The sequence below is a fragment of the Corythoichthys intestinalis genome, chromosome 10 (assembly GCF_030265065.1).
Source record: "Corythoichthys intestinalis isolate RoL2023-P3 chromosome 10, ASM3026506v1, whole genome shotgun sequence".
Taxonomy (NCBI): domain Eukaryota; kingdom Metazoa; phylum Chordata; class Actinopteri; order Syngnathiformes; family Syngnathidae; genus Corythoichthys; species Corythoichthys intestinalis.
The window spans coordinates 26,655,294-26,675,373 of record NC_080404.1 but is presented as its reverse complement, the minus strand read 5'-3'; the positions used below and the strand labels follow the sequence as shown (position 1 = coordinate 26,675,373).

The following is a 20,080-nucleotide window of genomic DNA, read 5'->3' as shown; positions in this document are numbered from 1 at the left end:
ACAATCCGGAAGGGTTGCGTTAAAAAAAATAATGAAAATATGCTTATAATTGTTTAGCCATTGATATTATTCAAAAACATGGTTGGCCAACCTTAGTTCACATTTCCCCTTTAAAACATGTTGACGGTACAACAAAAGGGATGCCGCCTCACCTTATTGACACCATCAGCCATAGCCTGAAGGGTTAACTCTCTGGGTCCATCCACAGTTTTGCCGTCATCGGTAGGTCCCCAGCTGGCACTGTAGATGTCAATGACTTGGGGCATGTGGCTGATCGATGAGGCCTCAATGATGTCCGTCATGAATGGCTGGTCCAACATTCTAATACCTGGCGGGTAAACAAGAGATGAAATGCAGGCTGCTGGGAATCTGTGGTGCCAAGGTATTTACTAAAAATTTGATGGTTGGCTAGGTTTTCTTCAGCATCGTACTGTATATAAACATTCAAAAAGGTACAGAGCATTATGTTAGAACCAAGCCACACCAGAAAATCAGTGATGTAAAGTATATGAATTATAACACTATCGACAGCTCCCAAATCCCTCATCACTGGACATTTTATACCTTCTCCCTGAACAACAAATTCAGGTACGTTTCCAATCAGTTTTTTTAGAAGTACTATAGCACCCCAGTATCAATAAAGTTCCTCATAAATTTCAGCCAGGTTTTTGTTATTCCTATCCTAATATACACTGTGACACATACCTGCTACCTTAGAGTTGTAGGCGACTCCTACACCGCAGATGTTGTTGTTGGCTGCCGCTGACACTTCTCCAGCACATCGTGTGCCATGACTGGTGATAAGAGAAACAGATGGAGTTGGGACAATCAAAGACAAATTTGCAAATTTATCATACATCCTAAATAAAGGCAGTTTGCCTTCAACTGCCATTACACAGCAGTTCTGCGGATCTGATTACAATTTAGTTTGTATAATATTTTGACTATTTACATGACCCATATCTAATCCCAAAGTTTTAGATATTTGTTCTTTACATAAGCATAATGTAATTTTGGCTTTTAAATTCGCCTATTTGCCCAGAATATTGTATTTTGCAGTCGTCATCTGCATCTGTTTTGTTGTTTAACAATATGTCCACCTTTATTGAAGCGTATCTTCAAATGCTTTGGCTGTAGATTTACCTGAGTCTGTATACTGTATGTCTATGGTGAATAACGTTCAATTACAGATCTTAATTTTCACAATTTACCTAAAGGCCACAGCAAATGTAAAATCTACTTTAATATGACAATAAGAGAAAAAACAAACAAACTTTCATTTAATGGCTTTATTCTTGTCTCCGTCCAAATCAGTGTATGATGCGCCTCTCTAGCCTTCAGCCTTCAGTTTCCAGCAGGGACCTTGCAGAGAGTCGACCCCATTTCTCCCAGAATGCTTTGCCACTGACAGGAAGCTATTTATAACAGCTGCCTGATTAGCCAGCGAATTGCGCGCCCGCTAGTCTCAGAGTTGCTGCACTGACAAACCACAAGTTTCTACATCCCTGAATATACTTCTCTGTATTTCAGCTGCCGTCACGTGCCGCAGTGAATCCGTGGGACACGACAAGGATAAACCACAGTCAGTAACAAGGTTGTCTGTGCACGAACACGCCCTCTTGCTCAGCCTTATCTCAGCACCAAAAACAAGTATTGTGCTTTCTAGTGTGTTGTGTTCAGACAATAGCTCTGTTTATCCTGCACCATTATGTCCTAATGGAACAAGGTGGAGAGAAAATCAATAGAGAGCTGCTGGACTCTAGAGAAAGCACACAAAAATACAGTGTGTAGGTGTGTGTGTGTGTGTGTGTGAGTGAGTACGTGCATGTGGGGGGGTGTTTGCGTGTGTAAAAAAAGAGGGCGGCTGAGTGAGCTACCTGTTGAACCAATCATCTGTGTAGCGTGGAAATGGGTACGGGTCATTGCTGCTGAAGTCATAACTGGCATCTGCATTCTGAAAGGACCAAATGTGTGTGTTTACAAAGAGAACAATATTGAGACAGAAATCAAGGAAGGAGCATATTTTTCACCTCTTGATCTAATTGCAGCCTATTTGGCAGCCACGGCTGTAATTTAGCTGGTTTAAAAAGATTTTACATAGTGACAATCATAATTTGAACACCATGATCTAGAAACCATCACCCCTATCATTTACTGTAAAGTCTTACAAAGATAGTAATTACAAACTATAGCTGACTGTTGAAAATGAAAATCTTTTTTTTCACAAGTGACAGTCAAAACCTACCATTTCTTGGTAAAACGCTATCTTTTGGAAATAACAGGAATGAGTCATAACTTCACACACTGTGGTCACATTTTCCAATTCAATGGACTCAAACCTGTCAATATGAGAGTGAATCAGGACTGCTAAAAAAATCAAATAAAATACTTTACATTTATAATAATACTAAGAAATAGTGAAGAATATTTCCTGTACTGTATTGTAAGTTTGCTTGAGTACCTCATATACTCATATATTATTCAATTCTCTAAACTATGTTTACTATGTCATAGTATTCTTACAGGCTGAAGGCCACTCAAGTTGCTGTTCTTTTTCTTCTTGTGGGCAATAACCTTCTAGTTCTACTCCTCTGCCATTTGTGAATAGACGTCCTGAAACATAGTAGCTATGTTGTATGGGCAAGTATGTATTCATCCTCGGAGCCCGATTTTTGTATCGGAGCTGATTAATTAATTGAGGACTTTGCTGTAGGTTATGAGTTGCCACACATGTGCACTCTTCTTCACAATCTTCAACCTGGAGTGTTCTTTAGCTTTAGCTTGGTGCTTTGTTATTTAAGCAATTATTTTTTTAAAAGCCATTTTATAACTCTAAAACAAGCCCCATGATTATAAATACCTTAGCTCCTGGCTTTATGACTACATTTATCTTATATTTAGCAGACATGTCAGTTAATTCACTACTCAGAACAAGCAAACAAACACAAATTCCAATCAAATGCAGACCCACCCAAATTATATTAAACCAAATGTTGTAGGAATGGAAAGCAGCACAGAAGAGTAAATTAGAAAAAAAATCCTTTCCTTGAAACATCTTATGCTGTCATTCAGGGCTATGCTACCTGCTGTGAACCGCAGTTATAGATGTGTACATCTTGTGTTTTCCAGTACAGAGAACCATTCATTATCCCCATAGTGGGAAAACACATCAGATCAATTATCGGCCATATTGACTTGATCGTAGCTCTGTCATTATCTCAACACGGGCCGTTATTATCGTTAACTGTACAAGCTTTGTTTTCTCAGCATGATTTATGTAAGGTTGGTGTCAGATACTACATCATTTGGAAACACATCTGCTTAATAAAAAAGGAAAAGGTGAACATGAGAAGATATAGGTTCCAAACAGATTTTGTGCTCATGTTATTTGCTGTCCACTTTCAATGGGAAAATTGTCTGCATCAGAGCAGTGAAAGTTACTCTCAAGGTGATCGACTTCAAATTCCACAGTACTTAAAATACAGTCAACTTACATGGCTTAAAGAATAGTACATAAACTCTGCCCTATAAAGTTGTTACTAATCATTTTGCCATGACCCATTTTTATAAGACAAATCAAGTAAAAATGTTTTCAATTTAGAGTGAAATGACAAGCAACAGGAGACATATTGACTGTAGTTGTATTACTCACATCCGTCTACCACACTAAAGTAAACTGAAACTGATTGCTGGCGTTATTGCTCATAAATCAACATCCAATACGGGATGAACAGAGCGAGCACATGAAAAGGTACATTTACCAAAACTGATAAGATACTGTATTATAATTATTATGATTACTTATTATATAACAATAATAATAATCAATTGATGCCTGTTAAGAAAGTGTCGTTCGCTGTGAATGCTCGGATGTTATTAGTGGCAATGAATGACTTTAAATCTAAGGTACTAATTTTCAAGTGAAAGAAAATTACAGACACAAAGAAATGACAAAGATTAGAGAGAGAAGAGCAAAAATAATAATTGCGGTTATTTCTCATATAATTATGTCCATTTTTGTTACGCTGCCATTTTTTGTGGTATCACAATTACATAATTAGTATTATGCTTCGTATAAAATCTCTCAAATTGATAGTTATCATTACTAGAATTTTATTGTCGTAACATTTCTTTTATGTACAGCTCTAATGTTATGCATATAAAATATGCAGTACTACGTATACACCAAGCCTCTGATGTTAGCGCTGCAGATCTAAAGCAGACAGTGTGAGATATTGAGCTTGACTGTCCTTGGCGTATATCTTCGGAGTCAAGTCACCGTGAATGAAACCGAAGCTGCTACATTCACGCTTCTTCAATTTTTTCACTCTGCACAACAATCAGGAACTTTGTAGGAATGTGATCGCATAAAATGTTGTCATGGCAACATCAGCATCCCTGGTAACAATGTGTCTCTCCCCAAATAAGATACTTTGAATTCACAATGAGATACCTCAGTGTCCTTTGCACTATGTCTGAAAACAAAGGGGAGAATCTATTAATCATCAGTGAGGGGTGTATAAGCCAAATGGTTAAAAGAAAACACATCCTGTTATTATTGTCTAAATGTCTCAATTTTTCGTAATCTCACAGGCTCATCCACCCCACTGTCATCCTATACTCAATATGAGAATGTGTTTATTTACGGTTGTTTATATAAACCCCAAATTGCTCAGTCTTTGTGTGCACACACAATCAAAACATTACAGTATTTCACCATTTTGATGTCAATAAGCTGATGATTATATCACAGGCATTAAAATCCATCAAGTATCACAGTAGTTGATGAAATTGTGTATGAAGCAGCTTTGAAAAAATTAAAGCAGTATTACTTACAGAGCACCATGGTCGCAAACAAGGATGAAGGCGCAGTGTGCACCATTAGGCAATGGAGCATGCTCCCCCGTCACCCCTGCTAAGGCCTAATGTTATTTTTGGGTCAAACCTTGTCTCTGTTCACAGGCAAGAAATGAGGAGTGGTGCAAAGGCAAACACTAGAGTTAAGCTCACGAGAGGAAATAATACGAGCTGGATGAAGGGGCCTGACTTTTATGGTACCATAGAGACTCGTTGGTTGGCTTTTTATTACTGGGAGCATGCTGCCATCCATGCATTCGCAGGAATCCAGATAGCAGATGGTGCATTCATACAGATCAGAGCTCCTTTTATTGATTAGAAAATGTTATAGAAACACCATGTACATGGAAAAATCCAGTAGTACCTTTTCAACGCTGATGGATATTTTTTTTGTTTTTGTTTTATTTTTAAAACTGTGCTTCCTTCGCAAACTGGGGCAGAAAGCTCACTGCCCCACACACCAATGAGACGCCAGGTTATTAAGAAGACAAAGTTAGACTGTAAAAGATCGTATTTGAGCCAGGTGATGGAAAGTAATGAGTGAGTGTGTTGGAAGTTAAAGATGTTCATCCATCCATCCATCCATCCATCAACTGCTTAATCCGTGGTCGGGTCGCGGTGGCAACAGCTTTATCAGGGAAGCCAAGACATAGTCTCTCCAGCGTGTCCTGGGTCGTCCCTAGGGCCTGCCGCCAGGGGGACATGCCCGGAACACCTCTCCAGGAAGGCATTCAGGAGGCATCTGAACCAGATGCCCGAGCCACCTCAACTGGCTAATCTCAACGCGGAGGAGTAGCGGCTCGACTCTTTGCACCTCTCGGGTGACCGAGCTTCTCACCCTATTTCTAAGGGAGAGCCCGGATGTTCAAGCTCCATTTCACACATTTATCATAAACATCATTAAAAACCCATTTTGGTGGGGGAATACTTTTCAAAATTGTGCTGGGGGAAAAAATTGAAAGTATTGATATTTTTTTACAACACATATAATGGATTTACACCATTGTCACCGTCAGTACAGTCTCTCCTGTTTTGTTTGTGGAGCACTAATCCCGTAAATGGGTGTTGTAACATTCTGCTGCTGGTCAGATTTTTGTTGATGGTTTGTTACAGAGCTGGCTGTGGGAGCCTTCCAACGTCGCACCTACAGCTAATCCCATCTCATCAACAGTAGTATATAAACGCAGGCTATCCAAGAGAAGGCGAACCAAATATCTTGCTGATCGCAATTTGACACATGGCAGTCTAGTCTCGTTGCATTTACTTGTTTCGCCCCTGCGTGGGGTTTTTATTTGTCTGCTGCTCTCATTTGTTTCCTCTACCTTGTGCAGGTATTTGAGTGTTTTATTTAGTCATTTTTGGCTCTCTGCCTGACACGCCTCTACAACATCGCATGGACATCGGGGACAGTGCCTCTGGATTGGTAGACCGGGGTGGTGGTCCCCCTTTTTAAGAAGGGGGGCCGGAGGGTGTGTTCCGATTATAGCGGGATCACACTCCTTAGCCTGCCCGGTAAAGTCTATTCAGAGGTGCTGGAGAGGAGAGTCCGTCGGGAAGTCGAATGTCGGATTCAGGAGGAGCAGTGTTGTTTTCGTCCCGGCCGTGGAACAGCTCTACACCTTCGGCAGAGTCCTCGAGGGTGCATGGGAGTTCGCCCAACCAGTTCACATGTGTTTTGAGGATCTGGAGAAGGCGTTCAACCATGTGCCTCGGGGAGTTCTATTGGGGGTGTTCGATTAACCAGTCGATCTACGTTTCTACCCTCACCAAGGTCACGAGCTGTGGGTCGTGATCGAAACAACAAGATCCCGTATACAAGCGGCCAAAATGAGTTTCCTCCGCAGGGTGTCTGGGCTCTCTCTTAGAGATAAGGTGAGAAGCTCGGTCATCCGGGAGGGACTCGGCGTCAAGCCGCTACTCTTCCACGTTGAGAGGAGCCAGCTGAGGTGGCTCGGGCATCTGGTTCGGATGCCTCATGGACGCCTCCCCAGAGAGGTGTTCCGGGCATGTCCCACCGGCGGGAGGCCCTGGGGACGACCCAGGACACGCTGAAGAGACTACGTCTCTCAGCTGGATCTCGCCAGAGGAGCTGGTTGAAGTGGCGGGAGAGAGGGAAGTCTGGGCTTCCCTGTTAAAGCTGCTGCCCCCGCGACCCGACCCCAGAGCAAGCGGAAGATGATGGATGGATGGATGGATGGATGGATGGATGGATGGATGGATGGATGGATGGATGGATGGATGGATGGATGGATGGATGGATGGATGGATGGATGGATGGATGGATGGATGGATGGATGGATGGATGCTCGCTCGCTCGCTCGCTCGCTCGCTCGCTCTTCGGTCTCCCTAACAAGTCCCTCCACAAACTGCAGCTCCTCCAGAACTCAGCAGCACGCCTAATCACTCGAACCTCCGCAACACACATCACCCCCATCCTCCGTCAACTTCACTGGCTTCCCGTCAAACAAAGAATCAACTACAAGATTCTCATCATCCCCTTCAAAATACTCCATGGCCTGGCCCCTCCCTACCTTTGCGATCTTCTCCATCTAAACAATCCAACCCGTTCACTTCGCTCTACCACTATTCTTCCCCTCTACGTCCCCCGTGTCCGCCTCTCCACCTTTGGTTCCAGAGCTTTTAGTCAGTGCGCCCCCCAGCTCTGGAACTCCCTACCCCCTGATCAGAAAATGACAATATACAATAAACGAAGAACATATGCAAGAATGGCGGAAAATGCGAACACAGAAAAACTAATCAGGTAAGTTGCGTCTGACATTTCAGTTTCAGAAAGCAGTTCACTGTCCAGGTTTGCATAAAACATGTTATTAATGTTCATGCACATTAATTTGTCCAGTTGTACCAGGTCATGTCACTAATGTTTATACACTTTTTAGCAGGTGTCCAGTGATTTGAGTACATTTGATTAAATTTACAAGAATAGAAGGCATTGAGGTACTATGCGAAATTAAGTTTATACTGACTTTTCAGAAAGCAATGCACTGTCCTGGCTTATATAAAACGTGTTATTAATGTTCACACACATTAGCTGTCCAACTATGCGATGTTTGTATTTACATAGGCACTATACAAATGCACGTTTCTTTGTACGTTGTACAAGTTTGGACATTGAATAAATGCAAAATTACATGATGTTTTCCTTTTAATGGGTATTTTTTTTATTTTTCAGACACATATGTTGTGATAGATCATTGAAGAAACTTTCTTCAATATATCGAATATCGTAGATATTGTGCATCGTGACATTATCATTATCATGGCCCACATCTTGTCACAGTATCGAATCGTGTGTTATATGTATCGTCCAGTCCCTATTTCAAATGTATTCTATTAACCTTATAAGCTCTACCTTTGTCCCCGATACAAAATTGGATAGATGCACTGTGTAATGTGAAAGGATGCACTGTAAACCGTGTGTTCGCAATATATCAGACGGATGCAAATTGCGTCCTTTGAAAGGGGTAGGTTTTCATTTTTGTGGGCATGAAAACACCTCTCTCTTGTGGTGCCTTATGGCACAAATCAGAGTGGCTTTTCTTGTTCCCTTTAAATACAACACTTTACACACACTACAGGTGCACTGATGTCTTTGACATGGCAGAAAAATAAATTGATTCGAACAACTTCTGAGGGAGGACGATGTTAAATTGCCATGGGATATCATAAATCTCTGACGTCAAGTGGTCATGTGGAAAGAGCCTTCATTCATGTCCTTTTCTGTCAGTTTTTTACTGTATCAACACAATTCTGTTTTCAATGTGATTCTGATACTCAAACACAATATGGACATTTTTCAATTGATCACTATTGTCAAAAAAGAAAAAAAAGTAGTGACCATTTTTCAACACAGCAGCATCTGCTGGATCAGATGAGCACTTACCCTGAACATAAAATGGACATCAATGCAGTTTTTCCCTGTTATGTCATTCTCCTGCATGTCCTTTACGCTTTTATCAGTATGCTGGAGGTAGAGCATCACATTATGCAGCTCTAGCTACCATGGCATTATCTACGCTGGTGACAGATCGGCCTGCCATCGGGCTTGCTACAGCAAAGCGCGCATTAACATTAAACAGCTCGGCCGTCCTCCCATCCCCGCTACCCCCTCCTACGCGACTTCTGTGTCCTCCGCCAAGCATGACAAGGAGACCCGGCAGCCATGACGGCACCTCGGAAAGCACCTGCCAGCGGCAAACTGAGTCCTCCCTGCTTCACTCATTAACAGGAACTAAAGAACTTTTGCGATTCAATACTGAGGTACTCACATAATTAGATGCCAGGTCTGGGTGTAGATAGTCAATCCCTGAAATGAAATTTTGAGAATTACACATACAGTTTAAATGACAGATAATCATGTGACACAATGCTTCTAGAGAGCACATCTAAAGTTCTTTATTAAAATTTGTATTCTTATTTGGAGAAAACTATCCTCATTTTGCCATACAGTCTAATGCATGGGTGGGCAAACCAGTCCGCAAGAGCCGTAGTGGGTCCTTCTCTTTGTCCTAACTGATCCAGCACTGACAGTTTTTTAACCAATGAGTTTTCTGCGGAACAAGAGGCACCTGACTGCAATCATCTGATTGCACTAGTAAAACACCAGATTGGTGAAAAGGCGTCCTCTTGATGGCATACAACAAAAATCCACACCCACTCTGGCCCTTTGTGGAATGGATTGCCCACCTCTGGTCTAATGAGATCTACATAGGGTAAATCCATTTAAACAAAGATGCGGCACATTTTACATTTCAGTGCCATTGACGGAAATAGATGTCCAATATATTTCATATGCCTCCTGGTTAAAATAGATTGGAGGTTTGTCACCATCAATGGCAGACAAAGAGTGAATGGGTCTGTATATTGTATGTGTTACTTTAAATGGAGTAGATCACATAAGTTTAACAGAATTATTTTAAGCAATAAATTAGTATATATAATCTTATAATCTATAAGCTTGTCAGAAATGTTCTTAAAGGGAACCTTTGACTTAAAGACTTGTAGGCTTTAATAAGCCACAATTGTTCTGTTTTACTAAAATACGTTATTAGAAACACATTTGTTATTGCCATTGATTTAAAAATCTTCAATATTTAGTGTATGTTTTGACTTACTGAGGGCGCCATGTTCTACGCATGCCATGCACACTGAGGGTGTTGACGCAGTTGGGCTGGACTGGGAGAATAGCTGTGTTAGCTTGTCACATTCTACAGCTGGTCAGATTGTTTTGTTACAGAACTATGGGATGAGTGCCCAACTCTGCACCTGCATCCAGTTCCAGCTCATCAGCAATGTCTTTAAACCAATGCTAGGCGACTTGCCGAGATTTTGACTTGCAGCTATCTATGACAGCCTTGTTGCAAGTTGCATCATTGCCTTGTTTTTTTCATTTGTCTGCTTCTCACCGCGGTTTTCCCTCGGATTTTTTTTTTTTTAATCCCAACTCACAAACCGTTTTTGTTTCTCCCTGATCACGATCGTGTGTTTTTTTTGTGTGTACAATACACCCTTTTACGCAATCCCCATGTTGTTGTTGTCTGCTTACTGTCTGAAGTGAGTCGCGTTTTCTAATTCTGTGGTCAAGCCAGCCGCACTTTCTTCTCAGTTGCATTTTCCTTTGAGGTTTAACCACACAGACAACGCCTGTGGGTTGTGATTGCTTTATAAGGAAAGTCAGGACAATAACACCGCGCGGAATTATAGTCCTGTGGTCTACATGCTTGTCTGTCGCACGGGAAATGCGGGTTTGAATCCCGATGGAAATCATCATTTAATTTCTTTTGCTGCTTGTTTTGTGAAATATCGACAGTGTTGTCCTGCTCATCACTTTTCCGCTTCCGACGGCATGTTTATTTAGCTAACGAGGGACACTGTGGAAGTGCGGCAGCACTGCCCAGTGACGTCACCGCCCAGAGTTAGACTAATTTTATAAAAATTAAAACATTAAGACGGGTAAATTCTTATAACTCATACTAACATTTATATTTTAAGAACTACAAGTCTTTCTGTCCGTGGTTCCCTTTAATTCAAGAATAGATATTGTTTGAAGCATTATTTGAAAGCAATCTTTTCTTGAACTTTAGAAGTATGGGTTTAATAAGAACAAATAGTAATATTTACTTAAAGTAAATGTAATAATCTGAAGCATGAATCTGTTAACAAGTCTTTAACACTCAAAACAAGCTGGAGAAAATTGTTTGACAAGATTTAAGACAAAATTCATCTGATTAAGACGTTATAAATTTGCAGGGTGGTACCTTCAAGTATAAAACAAAACATGTTCTGCTTATTATTGTCGGGAATGTTTCTAATTCATTCACTTTTCCTCATCCAAAAAGCTTTACATCAATATGTTAAATCCACCACTTTGAAATGTACTTTCGCTGATAATTAAAAAAAAAAAAAAAAAATCTGAGATGTAACACGGTAAATTGAAATAAAGGTTGACAATACTTGCCATCATCCATGATTGCAATGGTGACTCCTTGGCCCGTGTAGCCCAATTGCCAGGCCTCGGCGACATTAAGATCCAACCCAGGGGTGCCATCTGCTTGGCCCGTGTTGATCTAATCACGCAAAATATAAATCCATGAATTACAGCATCCAGTTGGGTGGGAAGCTTTCGTGAAGGAAAAGTCAGAGATAAAGACGCATCTCGCTAAAGACGGCTCTGGGCTGTATTCCTCTGATGTAGAGCAGCGGGCACGCAGCAGGACCAGCAAATGTCACGCTTGCCACTCAGGCTTAAACGAGAGGGGCGCAGCACAGGCGGTAGTGTATTGGCATGGCTAATTAAAGTGTGACGAAATGCACTGATTGTGGAAGTAATAGGGAATACATATGCTTGTGAAGGTTGGGTCTGGATGGTGACTCACCAAGTACCACTGTTTGGTGAACAACGGGTCGCTTATGTTGACTTCCATGTCATCCAAACTTCGGTAGCCACGTTTCTGACGGTTAAAACCATCTTGGTTCAGAACGTTCTTCACCTGGGAAGGTTAGACGTATCAGTTTGAAGATCATGTTGGGTGAATTCAGGTACAGTATTTGTTTCTTCATACATTATACATGTACAGATTAACATGTGGAAAGATTATTTCGTTCACATCATTGCTCATTCGGTGCAACTGCAAGTTGCTGACTTAAAATTACTTGGCCAACTCCCCGACACTTTTTTCAACGTCAAGAGCGTTAAAACGTTCAATCTTTGCCGGCACAACGATTGACTATCTGACTGGAAAAGACAAAAGATGCTGTATTTGTCGCTGTCCTGTCCTCAAGACCACAAAACCCAAACACATATAATTCTTGTCAGCACTTTAAAATGTCCTCCAGCACATACATTCAGGTGACTAAGTCCCCACCGATGTGACCGAGGTACAAAAACAGGCATTGTGGGTGTTTTTTACTGCCTCTGATAGATAAGGCAGTATAGAACAGCACTCAAGATGGCCTTTTTAAACCTATTCATCTTTTTACAGCGTACTCTGAGCAATCGGGAAGCGCACAGCACTCGCCGTCAATCAGCGCAATCAGCGATTCTTCAAATGACAGCCCTCTATGCCAAATACTACCGATGTTAATGTAAAAACGTAGATACATTTTTTAAGAATAGTAATTTATTTCACAATATCATTTCCCATCAAATTCAAATGTTGCTCTGACAAAAAGGAACTAGGAAAATAATGAAAAAATAAGACTAGACTTATTAAAATGATCAAATGCTAACATGTCAAGACTCTATATAAGTACAAAATGTATTAAGGCTAATTGATAAGGGTTTCACGTATTGGAAATCAAGAACTGATAAAATGCTAACAATAAAAGAGCAGCAAATGGGCATCCTGCGTCTAATAATTATTGTCCTGAATAGCCTGCTGACTGCTTCTGTGAATGAGGGCAAGAACTGGGCAGTTTTGGAACCATACAGACTAGAGAGGAGTCATAAAAGAAGTGGGTCATTGTGCTCCACTAATAGATATCTACCAAGTCTCCTGGGAAAATAGAAAATCAATTTAACCCTCCCCTCCACTACATTTAGTGCTCCTAGAATTATTCACACTCAAACAAACGGTTTGGTTTGATGGTTTCTCTGTCTGTTCAAAAAAAGAACCTATCGATGCCCTTTCAATGCGGTTTAACATTAGCATGGTCCTACAGACCTCAAGTGATATAAGTTGCAATTTCTTGCAGCAGGCTTATTTTATATGATTGAGGAGGACGGCGGGCAGGTACTTGACACTGTGATAAACAGGCGACAATAAATCATGCATGGGAGTAAATACCTGAGGCGATGTATAGGAGGAATATAGAATGTAATAAGACAACCCTGGTGAAACAGCAGATTCATCTTATGCATAAAAGGAAAACACAAAGTTGTTGTCTTCCGGCCCCTCCAAAAAGAAAAAGCTAAACTTCCGTTATTAATGTCACAGCCATTTGCTTTCCGGATAAACAGAGAAAAAAAACTGTTAAAATTGGATATTTTATTTTAAAGCAATCTCACCAAGCTCTATGTTGTGCATTGATACAGTACATGTTTTAGACAGTATGATAAGAGCATATTAGACGACTGACATATGCCTAACTTTGTGTTAACATCAAGACTGCTGAAAAAATTAACTGCAGAGATTTGCACAGGGATGGTAGGGACATAACACTACCAAGTTTCCGGAATGCTCAAATTGTCCACACCAACTTTTAAGCAACCTTATTTGAGTTATATATAATAAGTTCAGTTATATAATAATAATAATCATATTTATATAATAGTTTATTAGAATTATTATATATATTATATAGATTTATTTTCATTATGTTCAGACTTACATTTATCCCTTTTCACTTGTTGAATGTGCCGGTCCAACCCCCAAATACACGTTTCATTTGCTTATGACTAAAAGCCCCCCCACCCCCACTCCCCGTGTGCCACACACACACACTCACACAGCCCTGACAGATTCATGTCGACAAAATCCTACCTTTCTGAGCGCAGCCAATATATCCAACTAAAGTCATTTAAATCTGCACCCTCCCCTGTTACCTCTGGTGTGCCTCAGGGCTCTGTCCTTGGGCCCCTACTATACATCATACACCGACTTCCTCTTGGCAATATTTTTCGTAAATTCAACATCCACTTTCACTGCTATGCCGACGACATCCAACTCTACCTCACTTCTGAACCCTCCTCCTCTCTCCCGCCCTAATCCCTGACTGACTGTATCAGAGAAATAAAAATCTGGTTTACCCACAATTTCCTAAAACTCAACAGCAATAAAATTGAGGTGGTCCTCGTTGGCTCTAAATTCACCATCTCAAAAAAACATAACCTATCCCTAACCATTGACAACTCCACTGTTTTACCCTCCTCAAGAGCTCAAGAGCCTAGGAGTAATCCTCGACAACACACTTTTGTTTCAATCTCACGTCAATAACATTACCCGGATTGCCTACTTTCACCTACGCACCATTAATCGTCTCCACCTTTCCCTCACTCCACATTCTGCTGCAATTCTGGTTCACAGCCTTGTCACTTCCCGCCTGGACTACTGCAACTCTCTCCTCTTCGGCCTCCCTCATAAACTTTAACTGGTCCAGAATTTAGCAGCCTGCATCATAACCCATACCCCCTCCATCCACCACATCACTCCAGTCCTCCAACAACTTCACTGGCTCCCGGTCCACTTTCGAATACAGTTCAAAGTTCTCCTCCTCACATTCAAGGCCATCCATAACCTTGCCCCTCCATACCTGTCCGACCTCATTCATGTTACTACTCCCACCTGTGCCCTTAGATCCTCCTCCTCCATACAACTGTTTGTCCCCCCCCACTCGCCTCAGCACCTCAGCTGAACGCTCGGCTCCCCGGCTTTGGGATTCACTCCCACCCGACCTCAGCAACGCAGATTCCTTCCCTCTTTTCCAATCAAAACTCACCTGTTCAGACTAGTTTATCCACAATAATCGCTAAGTTCTGGTCTTTTTAACTGCCCTTATATCTCTTTTAGTATTTTTAAAATTGCCTTAAACATTCTATACTTTGATTTTCTCACTTTTAATATGTTTAAATGTTTTATATGATTGTACGGCGACCTTGAGTGCCAGAAAGGCGCCTTCAAATAAAATGCATTATTATTATTATTATCATTATTATTATAATCATTATTATTACTATTATTATTAAAATGCTGCCTCCTATACCCCCTTCGAAGAGGAGGTATATTGAAAGTTTTTTTGTTTTTTTTTCAGCCAGCAGCAGCCACTGTAAGTAACATAAAAAGACGTCAATGTTGTGGAGGTGGGCAAAACACCATTAATTCACTGAAAGTCCGACCTGCATCAGAGTTAGCATAACACTAAACTGTGTGAACTTGCTAACCTGCAAATCTATTGCAGTCAGGCCAGCCTTCACAAGGAACAATGAAGTCAAGCTAGCCATCCCTCATTTGGATCATTTTTTGCATTATGTGCATTACAGTCATGCAAACGCGGTGGCTTCAGAATGCAAGTCCCTTTATTAAAAAAATAAACCGGGGAGCTATCCAAGAATAGGTGCACTTGAGGGGGACACTGACATGAACATGAAAATCTTTGAAATGAAATCACACATCAGAATTTCATGAGAGTATTTTGGGTCGAGTCTTGGGGTAGCCAGTTTGCCACAGATTTAGATGGGTCCTTGGATATTTAAGATTTTTTATCATTAATTTTATTCCCAAATCACTTTTATATTACAATACTTTAGTTTGAGTCTAGGGGTGCTCCAATCTCCCCCAAAATGTTGCTTTAGTAGTTTTTGAAAACAAAGGTTTGAATCGAACTTTGTATCACCTGAACCATTACGCATTAAAGTTAGTATAAGTCAGTACAAATTTATTTTGTATTGATCATCTAGCTTATCAATGAATTAGGTTCATATGCGTGAGAAATGTAGCCCCGACCTCCATTCAGTAGTCTGTTTGGTCTTATTAATGTCCCGTCCCCAGCAAAAAGTGTAGATACAGGTTATGCTGTTATATCGTCCCTACCAATGTTGAGACCAAACCTACCCCCTTGCTGCTGAAGCCACTGTTAAAAGCTACTTATATCCTCATAAAGCTCCAAGGAAAGATGTCTGCAAACAGGAATTTAAAGGGGGAAAAACACAGCAACACAACCTTTGCAGTAATTTCTTCTTAAAAGGCACCTCATAAAAAGATAGTGGATGATTCAGTCTTTTTGAGTGACTAAGTGGCGCTCAACTGAGGAAAACAGTTTCTATGAGTCACACAGTAACTCAGAGGTATTTTGACGCTAAAATGATCATAACGTCAATAAATCTAGCAACAAGCGACAAAAATGGATTTCCTACACGATATAAACATGTTTGTGTTGGTACAACCCCGAACATTTGATTCAATTTCTATTTCTGATAGTTACAATTAGTGCAGTAATATCCTGTTATCCCATGCCAATGTGAGTGATATCAATTAGTGCTACATTAGTAATGAAAGCTGCTTCTGACATCATTGCAGCGCACTGGAAAATATTAGGCTTCCTTCTTTCAGCATGTTTTCACAAGATTTAAGTGTTTTATTCTTTTATGTTAACATTCCCTATTTACAGAAACGACTTAAGTTTGTGGCAAGACAGGATTTTTATCAGGCAAAATGAAGCATTTTCTTTGGAAAATGCTTTTTTTTTTTTAAATTACCGTTTTCTACTAGATTATATTCTAATTACATGAACACTGTGTGAAACTGTGTGACCATCACATTGAAGTTAAATCAATCAGTAGCAATGTCATGTTCTGTGGTTTGTTTAGATTTTGTTTGTTCCTAACTCTTTGAAGTTTATTGCATTAATCGCACGGGAATGTTCTATTAATCGGTTACAGAATGACGTAATTGCGATGCTATATAGGATAGAAGTACCGAGACATCCATATTCAATCTAGTGCGGTTTTTCAATATGAACGAACCACATTCCCTAAGAGGCTGCAATGTTGTGCTATGGAAAGCCACTATTTTTGCATTTAGCGTATCAGTGCTTTCATTTAGTTCAATCAATCAGAATTTATTTATTTAGAACTTTAATAAAAAGCACTACAAGCATGATAACTGAAACACTTGTTCTTTTAATCATGAGTGATCCGTTCAACCAAAACCAGCCACTATTAGCACTCTTAAAATGAGATACGATGCCCTTTTCATGAAACGTAATTTACAAACTCTCACCTAAGAAACCTTCACTTCAAGGTATGTATCCTAAAGTTACGTTTTAGCACATTTTTGTAATCTGGCCCTAAAAATGCAGTCAGTAAATTGCTGAAAAAATACCTAAGTTGCTCATTTTAAACAGCTTTAACAATGACAGATATTGGCTGCTAATATGAAATACCCAAGGTGGTAGTGTCAGTTTTCTATAAATGATCAAAATGGGGCAGAAGTCAATTTATTTGAATAAAGCATGGTTGCAAAGGACTTTTGAAAGACAAACATCTCACATTTGGCCATTTTCTAGGTTGTTCTAGACTTAAATTTGAAGGAGAAAAAAATTATTACTCTACGGTTCTACCCAGAATTCAAATATGTTTGCAGTTTTGAAACACTTGCCAAAAGCACAATAAATACAACCAAAATTTCATACTGTATTTAATTTTTTGACTGAAGTGCCTGGTTTCGTTGGAATTGGAATTTATTTTTTGTTTGTTTGTTTGTTTGTTTTTCTTTTTTCTTTCTTTGTGTTATGTTCTTAACCGTTGTGTGTTGTTTGGGTCTTTACGACCCATTTTCAGTTTTCACTTAAGAAAGATATAATAGTTACCCTGCTGTCTTTTTGGAGCCACTGCCTGCTGTGAACGCTGCGTTTACTTCGCTTCTTGAAAGTATCCTGGGGATAGAAGTGATAGAGTCCCTTTCCGAAGGCCACCTGAGTAACAACAAAATAACAAGGTGAACAAAGAAGATGGATAACAATGATTGAAACTAGCCCTAATCTGCATGGAATTGCCTCATTACAATAGATGACCATAGAGAAAGGTTGAAGAAAGGGCACTGATTTCCAAGCTTTCATGAAAGGGGGACTGAAGGTCTATTTTAAGCCACGAGTGCTAGAATCTGTCCTAATGCATGATGAGAGCGGGGAAATTAGATGCATGTTTTATTTCCCTCGGGCGCCGTGCCCAGATTAAAGACCCCTTTATGCTTGAAAACCGCCTGTATTGGGGCAGGTCAATCCTCGATATAAACACTTCTAAGATAAGCATGCTCGATTGCACCAGAAAATAACAGTGATGGCTATTGTTATGTTATTCCTGACTGCTCTTACAAAAATAAATACAAGGATTCAATAGAACCACAACGCACAATCATCTTGTTAATTGCGCAACCTTTCAAAATACTTTAAACAACGCAGCTATTGTTCAATAGTGCATATATCCATCAAGACAAATATAGCTGCCGATTACATAACCTGTGAGGGGAGGAGAGAGGTAAGAAGAAGGGGGGGGGGGGGGGGGTGCTACTCTACAAGAAAATGAACTAGCAATCAGACAAAACCACACAGCAAATATTACGATGATGAAGCAAAGATTGACACATTTATAAAGAAACACAAGATTCTTATTCAGAGTCAGAGCAGGCAATGCCGTGTTATACGCCTCACTGCCTGATACAACCCCCCCACCCCATGAGCAATTTCCCACACGTCCATTTTGACAGGCCTTCACCACTGTCAGAGGAAGAGGTTGGGGGTGGAGGAAAGAGGTGGGAGGATTTTTACTTCTTTATTATAGAGGCCTTGTTAGTGTTTTTTCATACAGAGTACATGTTAATCCGCCATTTCATATTATGTCTTCAGGGTGACTAAAATGTCACACATAGCAATGCGTGTGTGTCACGACTCTTAAAAATGTGTGTAGGGGGAGAAAATATGTGTGTGCTTATGTCGTTAAATATAACATAAAAAATATAAATATATATGTATATTTAATATATTTGTATTATTTATAAGTACGGTATGTTTTTTGGAATGTTGTAAACACTTAAAATAGGGGAGTTAATCTTATTTGTTCTTCAATTTAGGAAGGTAAATTAACTATTTCTCTTAAATTTAATGATGAAAGCACAATGTTTCTTTTTTTTTGTTATTATTAGACAGTTGCTAAATATGCTGTAAATTATTCTTTTTAATGTTATGTATACTAAATGTTTGGTGAAATGAGAGTATATTTATTAATCATATTTTATCAAGTTATTTAAAACAATTGCAAAATCTATTTATATTTTCTTGGTATTATGATATATGACTTTTTTTTTTTTTTTTTTTTTTAGATCTAATTGCCATTATTTAGATGTATTGTTGTGTGGATACATTAATTTGAATATCTGAATTTCTGTTTATTTTCTATGTATCAGCAATTTTTATGATTTAATTTTCATATATTCTATATTACTTGGTTTGTTATCTATGTTATTTACGAAATACTACAAATCTATTTTTTATCATGATCCAATTTTTTTCATGAAGTTTTAATATAGGATAATGAAATTGTTTTGGGTCTACATTTATGTCAATAAGTGGCATGTGATGTCACATTTCACACAAGTACACTAAAACAAAACAAATGTTTGTGAGGTCTAAGAAGAAGAAAATCACGTTTTATTAAACATAGATCTTTGTTTTGTTTCCCCTACCTTGCGAGCACTCTGGTACCCGTGTTGTGCTGCAAGTTGGTGCGCGTCCTCCTCCGGCGCCTCCTCGTGCAACTGTACCACAACATGCTCCGTTGAGTATCTCTCCGCAGCCTGCGTCGCCAGCAGCAGTAGCAGCAGCAGCAGCCCGTTCAGCGGCACCATAAATCCCACGCGTGTCCATGCACGGCGGGGAGATCCGTGCATCGTGACCGGCTTGTGTCAATAACGTCCACGCGTGTGTGTGCACGCGCCTTCTTGCCCCGTCGGCTTGTGTTTGGATGTTTGGAGGGAGGGATGCTCCTGGTGAGAGATGAGGAAGGAGGGAGGGAGTGATGGAGGAAAGAGGAGGAAGGGGGGGTGGAATCAGAGGTTTTGCGCGCGCATCTCCCCTGCAAGTTGGTGTTTCCTCTCATGTGTGCTGCGTGGGACAAACGTGCATCTTCAGATTTGCGTCGTTCTTCTTCCTATCAAATATCAGGCATTGATTCATCTTTGTGTGCCCTCTACTTTCAGAACCTTGGACAGATCCT

The 20,080-nt window shown here is 40.1% G+C and overlaps 1 protein-coding gene across 1 annotated transcript in view; it reads right to left on the bottom strand.

The window, feature by feature from the left end:
* The window catches only part of pcsk2 (proprotein convertase subtilisin/kexin type 2), a 42,780-nt gene extending 22,904 nt beyond the window's left edge, over nucleotides 1–19,876 (bottom strand). The window contains exons 1-8 of the mRNA XM_057848797.1: nucleotides 19,551–19,876; nucleotides 17,680–17,784; nucleotides 11,751–11,864; nucleotides 11,333–11,441; nucleotides 9,144–9,181; nucleotides 1,878–1,954; nucleotides 706–794; nucleotides 153–328 (exon numbers count right to left, since the gene is read on the bottom strand). Coding sequence (XP_057704780.1) covers nucleotides 153–328; nucleotides 706–794; nucleotides 1,878–1,954; nucleotides 9,144–9,181; nucleotides 11,333–11,441; nucleotides 11,751–11,864; nucleotides 17,680–17,784; nucleotides 19,551–19,754 — 912 coding nt within the window. The 5' untranslated portion in view covers nucleotides 19,755–19,876. The remainder of the gene's footprint in view (nucleotides 1–152; nucleotides 329–705; nucleotides 795–1,877; nucleotides 1,955–9,143; nucleotides 9,182–11,332; nucleotides 11,442–11,750; nucleotides 11,865–17,679; nucleotides 17,785–19,550) is intronic.
* Between the last annotated feature and the right edge of the window lie 204 nt (nucleotides 19,877–20,080).